The 13,959-nt window shown below is 38.1% G+C and overlaps 2 protein-coding genes across 6 annotated transcripts in view; one reads left to right on the forward strand and one right to left on the reverse strand.

Moving 5' to 3' along the window:
* The window catches only part of ABRACL (ABRA C-terminal like), a 564,811-nt gene that overhangs the window by 542,004 nt on the left and 8,848 nt on the right, over window positions 1-13,959 (reverse strand). The window lies entirely within an intron of this gene.
* NHSL1 (NHS like 1) overlaps window positions 1-13,959 on the forward strand; it is a 217,766-nt gene that overhangs the window by 130,891 nt on the left and 72,916 nt on the right. For 4 of the 5 annotated variants that reach the window (XM_050787335.1, XM_050787331.1, XM_050787332.1 and 1 more), the window contains exon 2: window positions 13,574-13,726. Coding sequence is in view for 4 of the 5 variants with exons in the window: in XM_050787331.1 (XP_050643288.1) it covers window positions 13,574-13,726 (153 nt within the window). In the remaining variant the exon portion in view is untranslated. Of the gene's footprint in view, window positions 1-4,967; window positions 10,728-13,573; window positions 13,727-13,959 lie in introns of those variants that run through there. The other variant, XM_050787333.1, reaches the window with a different exon arrangement.

Raw genomic sequence — 13,959 nt, forward strand, 5'->3', positions numbered from 1 at the left:
AGGCAGTGATAAATATGATTTGCCTTCAGTCATTTTAGGTTGTATTTTGTATTCTTGGACAGAATGATTTCAGAATCTTCATCAGTCCAAATGAAAACACTTTTTGGATTCCGTTGTGTAAGGCTTTACCTTTTGGTTATAAATTGATGTAGATTTTTTTCTTAGCCCCGTTATTCAGTTAAACACAGCTTCCCCCTTGTTGATTTAGAAATGTTTTGTATAACTCAGGGGTACTTCCTTAATGTGAGCTGGGTTGCAGACACTAGGTTGTTTATGAATATTCACAAATCTTTTTGAAGGTGTGATGTCAATGTTGTCCGAATTGAGGCTCAAAAGGGCGCAGGGATCATAGAATATGTCTTTCTCTAGGGGAGGAAGACAAGGATATTCGTTTGAGACGTGACCATGAATGAGAGCATGTTATCTTCTGTAAATGACAGCTGGGGGAATCATTTTCATGCACCAGTGTGTCGTTGAGTGTCATGGTGTCCCCTGTAGGTGGCAACCTTCTACTTTATTTTGTCAGTTTCTCCTGGTAGTCTTTGTTAGGAAGTCTTCCTTTGCTCTCATTTTTTTTCTACATAAAAAATTCCTTTTAAGCATAGATTCTTTGTAGGTTTTACAACACCATCAATCAAGCAAGTTCTTGATATTATCCAATTTTAAAAATACAGGGGAGCTCAGAGTATAAAGCACTTAGCTAATCACAGTTCTTTTAAATTAGATCTCTAGGATCATCATATTATACCTTGGCTTTTCATTCCACAATGAGATTTTCTTCCCTGAAGATTTTAGAAGAAAGGTTGCATCAATTTCTTTTTCGAATTTTGATTCATTGTTTGAATTACTGTTATTTTAAATGTATGATTATGTTAAGTATAAATAGCACAGGAAATAAATTTTAATTTCTAAGTGATTGAAAAGTGTTCTCTTCTCTAAGATGTTCTAGACCCTTTATAGGCATTCAGAAAATGTGTTTTGAATGACTGAATTGGGAAAGACCAAGTGAGTTAACTTTACAGTTGAGTTCATCAATATGTAGCTCTGCTTATATACATTATTTCTCTCCTGAAATGAGCCTTTATATACCTAATATAGCCTTTGAGAATGAATTAGATGAATCTGTACTACTTGGGTAGATGGATTAGGGCTGTACAACATGTCACAAAGAATAATTGGTTCAAGTACAAGAGGTTACAGTTAATGAAATTATTCTCTTTCTGCAAGAAAGACATAGCTCACTTTGGGGGATGTTATCCTTGAAATAAAGTGACATATTTTTGAAATAAAGAATTACAGTCTGTCAAGGAATGCTTCCTAAGAAAGGTTAACATTTGAATTATAACTTGAAAAATGAATAGAGGTATGCCAAGTGGATAAGTGGAGGATCAAGCATCCCAGGCAGATTAATAGCATGTGCAAAGGCATAGGGGTAGAAGGAGTGTGGATAGTGGGATCCCTCACCTCCCTGGCCCTTACCGAAGGCAGCAAGTAGCACGTTGAATTGAAAACTGGGCCACAAGATGGGGTATCAATACAGATGCTGGGTGGCCCTGTGATCACTGCAGGTCACTTATTTGTAAAATTGGTTTAAATGTTCCTTATGACTTTCTTCTGCTTTAACTTTCTAGGGGCCTATGAAATCTCCCTTTTTTGATTTGCCTGTGCTATTTCCATACTCACCAATAATTCCAACATCAGCACCCATCCCTTTCACAAAGCTGTCCCATACTAGCCCGACCTCATTTCTAGCATCTCAGGACAGTCTCTGGATGATCCCAGCCACGCGCTAGAGAGACTTTGCAGCCTTCCATTCCTGCAGGCATGGCTGAACTTTGAATGCTGTGTCAGCAGGGCTCCCTTTGTGTTTTGGACTTTTGATTTGGGTTTCTTTTTTTTCGTAGCATGTTTTCTGTCTGCCTTGCCTTTCATTTGTTCAACATTTGTCACATGAATACTGTGGCTTGACTAAACTAGTCACAGTGATAGCAGACGTTTTGAAATTGACCGAGCTGATGGCAGCAATGATATTGGATTAAATTATTAACTAGGATCCACAGCAGAAGCCTTTAGCTTCAGCACATGCAGAGTAAAGGGTGTTTCCTAGCATCAAAATTAACTGGCAAAGTGGATGCCAGATCAAGTTTCTTCTAAAGAATTGATACATTATCATCTCCTAAGGTTCCCCTTTCTGTCCCCAACCACTCCCCCGACCCCATAATTGATGAAGAGAGAGATTTCCATTTGTCTTTTTTTCAGTATGTCATATGTTTCATCATTAAAGATTAATTCAGAAATAGAAGAAAGAAAAGATCATTATACCCATGAGATTCTAGAATATTGGTGATTTTTAACATGCTTTTGTGAAATAACATTCGTGGGACACTTAAAATAACTCTTCATGAGTATCTGTTATCAGATTCATGTTTTCATTCTGTGGACAGTATCTCTGCATTACCTTTTAAATGTGTGTGTGTGTCTGTTTACCTCATTATGTAACTGTAAAAATTGAGAGCATAAGAGTAAGATCACACCCAGAGTCTATTCCGGTTTTTCCACTTATCTGTAAAAGGCTTTATAGCTAGTTTATCCAAAACTAGCATCACATCCAGGATCATGTTGTGATGTTCTTTAAATCTCTTATAATCTGGCACATTTCTATTATTATTAGCAGTAGTAGTGTCAATTATTTGATACGTTATTGGAGAGGCCAGATCAGCATAATGTCCCAGTTTAAGACTGATTGCTTTTTCTTTTTCTTCTAGCTCTTTTATTTCTGTAACATGATAGAATTTAACTTGTCAGAAAAAACTTTGATTTACCATAGGTGATGTTTATACTTGCTATTTCATCACATCAGTGGACATAAAACATCAGTTGTCCACCATTCGTGTTTGCTAGATTAGGTGCCTGGCTGGTCCTTCTGCTGTGTGGCTGCTCTAATATTCCTCTTACATGGCAGCTCTTCAGCAGGGAGTTAAAACTGACAAAGAAAGATAGAAGGTTCAAATACCTAAGATTTAGACTGCTAGGAAATGAACAGTAATAATCTGTAAGAAAAATGCCTGATGCAAAAAAATTAGAGATTGATTCTTAAGGCACAAGTGACCAATTTGTCTTTTGGTTTGTTTCTAGTCAAAATAAATGCCCAGCAGCAGGAACTTTATGAGTCCACTCAATTTGGCTCGATTAATCTTAAGTAGTTTTTTTAATCTGCCATATCAAATACTTAAAGTTATTTTTAATATTATAAATTTTAATTGTATTAACTTTTACTTTATTTTACTATAGATTTTTGAAAATTCCTTTAATAATGTCAACTTTTGAAGAATAAATCTTTATTACTAACCAGTGATTTTTCTTCCAGCTACTCCTATCAAACTCTTACTATTCTATGACCTTAGATAAGTTTTTTAAATTGTACTTTAGGATTTCCAGATTAACCAAATACAAGATGCCCACTTGGTTAAATGTCAGAGAAACAATGAATTATATTTTAGCATAAGTATATCCCATTCAATATTTGGGACATTGTATATTTAAAAATTATTTTTTATCTATCTGAAATTCAACTTTATTTGGACATCATATATTTTATTTGGCGGCCCTATGTTTAAAAGTTGCTGTTTTATTTACACATTGACTGTATTAATTTACCTGCCTATGTTATTAGTTTGCTTTGCAGCTTCACTGATTCAATAATAATTGTTTGAATTCAAAATTGTTATTTTGCTAGACAAGAATTACAGACTTTACATAATTGCTCTCAAGTGAAAGTATTCATAAAAACATGAAACATAATTCTTACCTTCAAGAGTTAACGTTATAGGAAGACTTTGTTCCTTAATAAACAGGATAGGCCTAAGTTATCTTTATCTATTGGTAAAACATTATGAATGTGTATTAAGTAGATGATGATGTTAATTTTTAGAAATGTATAAAATCCCTTACTACTCTGTACATTTTATTTTATTGGCCCAGAAGGCTTGGGTTGTGCTTTCTGCTGTGATGTTTTCCAATGTTTCAATGAGTCTGAAAAGCATAAGAATGAATGGGTGTGTCTATAGATTTAAAAATTGTTTTTGAAGTATTTTAACCTTGCATAAAGATGAGTACATCTAAATTACCTTGGTCATATACAGTCTTCTATGCTAGATGTTAAGCTTGATTTTTAAAAATATCCTAAAATGAATTAACAATCAGTAAAGGCACCGTTTATAGATAAGTTTGCTTTGAAAAATTTTCTATTTGAAGAACTAAATTCCTTTGAGAAGCATTTCAAACGATCCTTTAATACACAGCCCTGAGCAGAACTCTATTATGTCTGATTTTTATTTCCCCTTTCTTCTCTTCAGCTTGGAAGAAAATAACGATCTTTATTGATTGTATATTTCATTTTCTTTTTTTTTTTTTTTTTTTTTGAGATGGAGTCTAGCTCTGTCACCCAGGCTGGTGCAGTGGCGCGATCTCAGCTCACGGCAACCTCCACCTCCCGGGTTCAGGTGATTCTCCTGCCTCAGCGTCTGAGTAGCGCCACCGCACCCGGCTAATTTTTTGTATTTTTAGTAGAGACAAGGTTTCACCCTGTTAGCCAGGATGGTCTTGATCTCTTGACCTCGTGATCCACCTGCCTTGGCCTCCCAAAGTGCTGGGATTACATGTATGAGCCACCATGCCCAGCCCCTATTTCATTTTCAATTGCTCAAAGATTCAAATTTTATCTAATTCAAAGTGCGTAATATGATATAAACATGGCTCATTTCTGCATAAATTGTTGTGTACAATATTTGAAAATGACCCTTTTGAGTCAATATTGTTTAACAGTGTTTGTGAAAAAGTTTCTGGATTCCAAATAAAGACTTTCAGTGCGCTGACTGCATTTGATACACTAAGGAGGGCCTGTGGGTTTGTGTAAATAGGGGTGGGGGTGGGGATGGGCAAGGCTGTGTCTGTGAGTTCTAGAAGCTGTAGACAGCTCTGCTCTTAAGAGGCTTTTAGGTTTAGACATATGATCTTTGGCCTTCACAAAAATAATGAGGGTGTACTTTAAGATCGTACTAAAGATAAAAGCATGGGTGGTAACAGAGTCATTTATTTAAATGGACAAGGTTTAATTTTTTGAACTTTATACTTTAGGTTTATTTGGTTCCTGAAGCATTTTACAGACGGTGAAACACAGACTGATAAAACCAAGTTTTTCTAGAGAAAGAAAGTTATTCTGAGCTGAGAGTGAATTCTGACCTCTTCACCTTTTGTGTGGATTGTGGCACCATTTTCTCTCTCCGCCTCTGGTCAAGCCTATTCAAACCTACTTGCCATTTGACACCAGGGTTCTAGTTAAAGTGCACCATTGGCCCTACAGGTTCCCCTCTGATCCTCCATCAGGGACACCCTTGCCCACCACCTGCCACTCACCCACGGTGGCAAGCAAGACCCTGCGGGCCTGCCCTGCCTCTCTCCATCTTCCCCACCATCTTTCCCCACAGGACTGTCCTGTGACCTTTCACCAAAGTGTCAGCGTATCTCCCCATGTCCCAGGACTGGGCTTTACCCAAGAGTCTCTCCTCTGTACTCTAATGGCGGGTGATCCTTTGAATGAGGTGGGTGTGTGTTATCACTTTACCTAGGAACTTCACAGTCACCTCTCTCTCACTGGACTTAATCTTTATGTCATCATTTTTATCTGTGTGGGTGTGTCTTTTCCTCTAGACTGTGAACTTCCAAAGGTCAGTGATCATGTTTGATTAATTTTTAACCTGGACACCTAACACAAGGCAGCAAATATGTTCTCTCTTTCTCTCTCTCTCTCTTTTTCTTTTAAGAGACAAGGTCTCATTCTGTCACCCAGGCTGCAGTGCAGTGGTGTGATCATAGCTCACTGCAACCTCAAACTTCTGGGCTTAAACAGTCTTCCTGCCTCAGCTTCCTGAGTAGCTAGGACTACAGGCATGACACCATACCGGGCTAATATTTTTATATTTTTCTGGGGATAGGGTCTCTCTGTGTTGCCTAGGTTGGTACTGAACACCTGGCCTCAAGCAGTCCTCCTTCCTCAGCCTCCCAAAGCTCTGGGATTACAGGTGTGAGCCATCATTACATCTAGCCTCGGTTTTTTTCTTTTTTAACTGGGGATTAAATTTACCTGTCTGGTTCATGGGAAGAAAAAAAAAAAGATAGTCCTAATAGAAGTAAAAGTAGTTCCTGAGAAACAGTTTAGGGGGAAAAGCAGATTGTCTCAAATTAGATATGTTGAACTTGCGATACTGTGAAATCTGAGTAAAGGTTAGCAAACGGGACTGAGGGCAGACAAATGAAAGAAAATAGAAATGAAGGTTGAGCAGGATGTTTAAAGGCGGTAGCTTAAGCCATAGGCCAGCCGTCTTTTTCTCTTAAAGGTTCAGATAGTAAATATTTTCCGTTTTGAGAGCCGTACAGTCTTAGTTGTAGCTGCTCAGCCCTGCTGTTACAACCCCAGAGCAGCCTTAGGCAATGTTTAAACAAATCTTTGAACAAATAGGTGTGGTGGCATTCCATTGCTTTATTATTGGACATTGAAATTTGAATTTCATGTACTTTTCACGTTATGAAAAATTCTTCTCTTACTTTAAAAAAAATCATTTAATGGCTGGATTTGGCCAAAGGATCATAATTTGCTGACCTCTGCTCTATACTAACAAAATCATTCAAGTTTCAAGGGGAAATAAGTATAGGACAAAGGCTTATGGACTAGATCTTTGAAGCTTGGTTAGAGTTCGTTGGAATTCAGAGAAGGAGCCATCACATGTGGGAGAGGAACTAGTGTGTTGCAGTGTCAGTGAAGAGGATCAAGAGCTGGGTGGTTGGAGGTGTATGATTAAGAAGATCATTAGGAAGGTGAGGAGAAAGAAAAACACCATTAGTAGGAATCAGAAATTCACCGATGACCACTGAGAATTTTTTAAAAACTGAAATAAAATCTTAGACAATAGAAAAGTTAATATGTGGACATAAATTGGAAGCAGGGGGTATATAGCAATTACTCGAGGAGTTGGCAGTTTAAGTCAGAGACAAGTAGAAAGACAGCTGTGGGGTCTGCCACACTGATTTCCTTCCATGAAAGCATGGCCCTTTATTAAGCAGAAGGCTGCTAAGCTATCTCTTGAGATTTTATTCATTGATTTAACATACACTTACATATGTTTACATACCAGGTACTGTTCTAAGGAGTTTATCAATAATAACTCTTAGTTCTCATCATGACCTGGTGATATAAACACTGTTGTTATCCCATTTTACAGATGAGCAAACCGAGGGATGGAGAGGTGACTCTTCTAGTAAGTGGCTGGTAACCTGGGTAGGATGGTTCCAGAGGGGGCTGCTTTTCGCTATTATGCATTGGTGTCAATTTTTTCACGTCTAGTTCATTAGAACATTTCTTTTTCTTTTTTTGCCCTGTGCAATGGGCCTTGCCTGTAATCCAAACACTTTGGGAGGCTGAGGTGGGAGGATTGCTTGAGGCCAGGAGTTTGACTACAGCCTGGGCAACATAGTACCCTATCTTTACAAAAACCTTTTTTTTTTTTTTTTTTTTTTTTTTTTTTTTGCCACTGTCATATATGGCTGAAGTTGGCATCGGAAGTACCATGGATTTATATCTTTTCTGTTGCACATATAAATTGTACAATTAAAAAATACACTTCCAGAAGAATACAGCTCTTCCATCAACCACAGCATCGAGGCATGCAAATTATATGATGAAAACGTTTCCCTGTGCTCATGCTCATATGAAGGATGTAAAGTAAGAGCTGGCAATTGATTGGGGAAACTTTCTAATTAATAAGCACTTTGAAAATACAACTTAATATAGAACACAAGAAATGTGATAGTTTATTTGGTTTATTTCCTGAAAATCTGGATTTTATGGTGTTACATGGCAGTGTGGAATAATGCACAGAGGATGAGACATCCTAGGATGCCGGGATGGAAGCCTGCATTCTCCCCCTAGGTTTACCACTTCCTTGTGTGTAACCAAGTACAGTTGGCTCTCCATATCCATGAGTTCTACTTCCACGGATTCAAGCAACCATGGAGCAAAAATATTTGGAGGAAAAAACCACAATAAAAGTAATGCAGCAATAAAAAAAAACATGTTTTTAAACCAATACAGTATAACAACTACTTGCATAGCATTTACATTGTATTAGGTACTATAAGTAACGTAGAGATGATTTAAAGTATATAGGAAGATGTGCATAGGTTGTATGCAAATACTATTATATCAGGGACTGGAGCATCCAAGGATTTTTGTATCCAAGGGGCATCCTGGAATGGATACAGAGGAACAACTGCGGCCACTTTATATCACATTTAATATTGAGTAAGAAAGGAAATTACTCCATGCAAGATTCTTCCTACAGTTCATTTTCTGAGAGGAAAGAGCACTTCTCTGGTCCAGGGAGATGGAAATGTGTCTCACAGCCTGAGGAGTCTCTGTCTGTCTTTAAAATGAGAGCCAGTGAGATTCATTATACAGAGTTTTGTTTTCTTGCCATTGCCTCCTTCAAGGTTTTGCTCAAATCTCACCTTTTCATGAGGACCACCCTGACTCCTACGATACTGCAGCCTGGCCACCCTCAAACCCCCCCTTTTATGTTGCTCAACTTTTTTATTTTGTCTATTGCGCTCATCTCCTAATATACCATAAAATTGTAGTTTAGTGTCTAATAATTTAAGCTCCATGAGGGCAGGGATCTCACCTGTTTTGTCCAATGACGTATCCCAACTAAATGAAAGAGTAGTAGTTAGCATCAGTGCCCAGTATTTATCTTTCTGAGGAATGAATCTATATTCAGATGCCATTGTTGAACACATGGAAAGCTACATGCTATGGAGGATTGAGCATAATCAGCGTTTCTCAAGAGAACAATTTCTCTTTTCACTGGACATTTGCATGGTGACACTTAACCTCAAACACTTGTGGATTGTGCATATGAGTGTTTTTGCCCACAGCTCTCCTTGTGTCTAATGCAATGAGCAGAGCGAGGTCACTCTGCAGATAAATTTGTTTTCCAAAGGGGAACTTTGCCCGCTAATTTAAGGCAGCCACATAATCTGACTTACAGGCTCAGTCGTTTCTCATTTGCCATCTGGCAATTTAATTACTTTAAAATAAAGCTATATATAGAATGAAAGAACACAAGTTGGAAATCTGATAATATGTGTGATAAGATGGTAATGTTTCTATTTGTTTTTTGTTTTGTTGTTGAAAAAATAAAGCGCATAGAAAGACTCGAGAAGGAATCATTTCAAAGCTTTCCCTAGACAGAGCCCCTTACATAAATTTTATTCTTTGACTAAGAGCCTTTGTTATAAACTAAATGTTTTGAATTAGTGGTTTATTACATTTTTCCATTGAGTTATAAGTCTGGCCCAAAGCTATGAAATAAGAGGTTGTCAAAATTGTTTCAAAAGTGTTTGGCCATGAAGTGGAATGGGGCTGAGATGTGAGGAAGCTTCTTTTCCTTTTTCCCTTTTCATAGTATTTCCTGATCTATATTCTTCTTTTCTCCTATCCCTTTACCCCTGGAATATGTTTTTCCAGTGCCTTCTTATACTCTGTTTCTGATTTCTCCATCTCTGCTTGTGCTTCCCTAGTCCTCTGTGGTTAATTGCAAATGGGCAAAAGAACCAGCACTCTGGATGGTATATTCAAGTTAAAGAGTAACTCAGATAATGTTTGTTTGAGACGACTGTGAGGGAAGGGCGATTATGGAATTCTGAAAACCAGGAGCTTAGGTGACAATTACATTTAAAATAAAGATTAAAGTGATCAGGGTACTTTATCTAATTTCTCGTTTGTAGTGGGAAAGTTGTGTTTTTTTGGTGGTTTCTTTTTTTTTCCTTGATTGTTGTGGCAGCTAGATGCAAATAACATCACGCTTTGGAACACACAATGCTGATTCTCAATCACTGGCAAAGAAGGGTGAGAAGACAGGGCATCCTAATTTGCACAAAAATGCAACCAAGTCATCATTTGCAGCTCCTTGGAGATTCCATTCTAAAGTTTTACTACTTGTACAAGTTCCTTTGGTATGGGAGGCAGAGCCTGGGGCGTGGTTGTGAAACAATAGTTTGGCTTTTTTACCCCCTAAATCAGTTCAAATCTCATATACCCTGAATTAACTGGAATTGCTCTCAGACTTGGCAGCTCCTGTAAAAGATCTGGATGTTCATAGTGGCTTAGTGAAATGGGGAACACATTTGTTTCATCTTGACTTCCATAGAGGAGAATCTGTACTATTTTTGTGGGCTCAGAGAGGGGGAGCTTCTGATCTGTTGGAGAGAAAACTGAATGAATGGGCACTGAGGCAGAAAGCCTGATGTGGCTGTCATGCAAATAAGAACCGTGATTGGCTTTCCCTTTCTTTCTGCGCACGATGTCACTGGCTGCTCTCAGCCTTAAAGATTAGGTTTCAGTAGGAGTTTTTCAGGTTCAAGGACTGTTAATGGTTTGTAACTGCCTGACAATAAGCTCAACCTCAAAGTTACATCAGCCTGGGCAGATGTCTAAGGATATGAGACCGGGGGAAGAAAAGTTAGAATCTGGAGCAGGACGAAGCTTGCCACCTGCCTCATGGGCTGAGCTTTTAATGTGATTTACATTTCTAAGCTCTATGTAGGTGCCCTGGAAATGGTGGTCTTCATTAATGCAAAGATTAAGTCTTTAATTAAACTTTTTAAGAAGAAAAGTAAGTAGTTCCTTTTCTCTCTACTACCTGTTGTGTGCGTATGTTTCCGTATGTGTGTATGTCCCTGTGTGCCCGTGTGTGTGTGTGTGTGTCCATGTGTGTGTTTTAGGTCCTTCGTTCCTTTGTGTGATTAAATTAAGAGTGTGAAACAGCATAGTAGGCATGAGTTAAACTCTATACCAGGTTGTTTAAATACCTCAGACTTTTGTAACTCTAGGACAGTATTATGTGATCTTAGCATGTCTTATTTATTTATGATTGGGGTTTTAAGTGAATTTACTTCTTTTGTGCTTTTCAAAAGAAGTCCTTTGAAGAGGGGGAAAAATTATTGTACTTAATTTATGTTTCCCTTAATATCCAGTGTATGATTTTTTGATTCTTTGGCTAAATATGCAGCTGAGGTAAGGGAGCCTCTGTGTAATGTATGACATGTTTCTGGTGGAGATAATCCCCTAAAACTCCCTGGCACTCTTTGTTGTGTATTTAAGAGCTTGAGCAAGCACAAACCGTCTAGACTGATCAGTGATTGTTGTAAGGTACAGAGCTTTTGTGGTGTGGCTTTATTGTGTGCTTACCATTGACTTACATTTCTTTAATCTAGTTGCTTCTTCATTCTCTTGAAAATGATAATTTTTATAACTACCTGGCTTTGTTTTTACATAGTTGTTGTTTTATTTTAGTTTAGTTTAGTTTTTGGACCAGTGATTTAAACTGGATAAATGTACATGGGTAGGGGCATTGATAAAAGGGGCTTTGGAGAAAGCTACGAAGAGCAGCACGGTGTGCTGATTTTCCGCAGCTTCTTGCCGAAGGCTGCTTTGGATGGACAGATTAAAAGTGCCCCTGGCGAGAGTGAGGAACACCAGCGAAAGAGACTTTCTCATAGGAGCCAGTTGGTAGCTGTGCAGTGGGGCTGATGGTGCGACTGATGGTGCAGACACGAATGCCATTACTTGGATTTGATTTGTAATTGGCAAATAGGAAAAGTTTTCATTTTCCATAGTTTCTACTCTGAAGTATGGTAACTCAATCTTTAAAATAAATGGACATGAGCATAAAACACTGATGAACTCTGGCTACACTTGGGGGGACATATGGTGAGTTTGGCCCAGTGCTAGATTATTCTGAAACACAAATGAGGGTTAAGTCAGGTCTTTGTGGATTTTGTGTATTAAGATTGATAGTTGTATGCACCGTGCAAAACATTTGCTCAACAAGAGTTTATGTGAAATACTAGGTGCTGAATGCACATACTGCTTTTGTCAAACACTAAGCAGAAAACACACTGGACATTTCTGTTTTTAACCTGATACCTAATTCTCAGTGTTTACTTTCTCATTTAGCAACTTATGGAGAAGGTGGGATCCTTTTGAAAATGAGTTATCCTGTTCAGATTCATAAGATTGTAAAATTTAGTAGCTGTAGAAAAGATGGTATGTGAGATGAGCGCTAACCTGTGGCCCAGGTTTACAAGAGACAATGATGGTTGGAAGTTTGGGGCCTCATTAGAATAATTTTTACTGTTCCTGCCACAACCGTGTTTTACCTGAGTTATTTCATGAGCTAAGTACTTTATGTATATTGGTTCATTTGATCTTTAAAGTAGCCCTAATAACTGTGCTATAGAGTGTGTTTAGTTAATTTTAGATATCCTCAAATGGATTTAATAGTTTATGCATGTGTTCTCACGTTATTTGAGAATTCATTTTATGGTCTAGTTTCGGGGTACATGTTATGCTGGGGACATGGATACCCAGTGTGAACTCTATAGCATAGATCAGAGTCAGGAAGACTTGCTCCTCACTCACAATTCAAGTATCTGCTGGCTTTACAAGGGTTACACTTGCTACCTCAAGCAAATGCCTCAGCACAAGGACTTTCTCCAATACCTTTCCAGTCTCTCTTATGCCTGGGTTACATGGCAGACATATAGAAAGTATTAAAACATTGTTGATGAATTTGTTTTGGTGCTGTCGGCCTCATTTTGGGCTCCACTGATGCCCCAACTTAGCTTGTGTTGTCAGGAAAAATGAACTAGAGACGTCTCAAGCCTCCGGGATTTAAAGAAAAATTATTATAGAGATTTATCTTAGTCTCAGGATTTTATCTGTTATTTTATCCTCTAATGTCTCGTTTCTCCTGTGCTGGGAAAATTTAGTTGAATTGGATTGAGTTGGGAAGAGTCAATTGCATTGTAATTTAAAAAATTTTTAATATAAAAGCATTTCGTGAAAGCAGGAAATGCAGAGGGAATTTTGTAATACAAATGGATCTCCACATCTATTAGCTATGTCATTTACATGTAAATTGAATGTTTACGCTTAATTTTTTAAAAATGTAATTGAGTTTATAACAGTGATGCTCTGTAAATAATGCTGTAGAGAGGGAATATTTCTTATAAACCTCCTGGTAGGAAATTCATTTCTGTCAGGACAGTCTAACATTTACTGTTGCAATGGCATTATACAGTTGAGTAACTGATATTTGTTGTGTGTGTGGGAGGGGGTTAAGTAGGAATTGGAAGTCTCTATCAATTCTGTCCATTGTTTTCAAACATTGAAGTAAAGGGAGGACCTGAAATGCTGGGAGGCAGTTAACTGAGCAAATGATTCTATGAAGACATTGTTTGGAGGGTGGACACTTTCAGCTTTTCCTTTATAAATAAAACACTGTGGGCAAGACCGCTGGAATCTAAGATTAAATCTAATTTGGAATTTGCTCCATTGCTCCCTTGCCGGCCCTTACCCGTGGATGTGTTAGGCATGGAAACACATCATGATGTAATGAATTTGTAGCTAATGAAGCCTAAGTTGACACATGAATGTATTCTATCTTTTTTTCTATAGCGGTTTCCAACCTAGATGAGGAGAGCCGATGGACAGTCCACTACAGTGCCCCATGGCACCAGCAGGAGAATGTGTTCCTTCCCACCACAAGACCCCCCTGCGTTGAGGACCTGCACCGCCAAGCCAAGCTCAATCTCAAATCAGTATTGAGGGGTAAGATGGCATCATCTGTGAGCTTATTTTCTTGGTTATTGGGTCCTGAGAGTATAAACTCGATATCTATCTATAAAACCAGATCTACTTTTATTGAATGTATAGTAAGCTGTGTCTTTATATGATGTCATAAATACAACCTAATACATGCTGATATGGTTTGGCTGTGTCCCCACCCAAATCTCATCTTGAATTGTAGCTCCCATAATTCTCATGTGTTGTAGGAGAGACCC

The sequence above is a fragment of the Macaca thibetana genome, chromosome 4 (assembly GCF_024542745.1).
Source record: "Macaca thibetana thibetana isolate TM-01 chromosome 4, ASM2454274v1, whole genome shotgun sequence".
NCBI lineage: Eukaryota > Metazoa > Chordata > Mammalia > Primates > Cercopithecidae > Macaca > Macaca thibetana.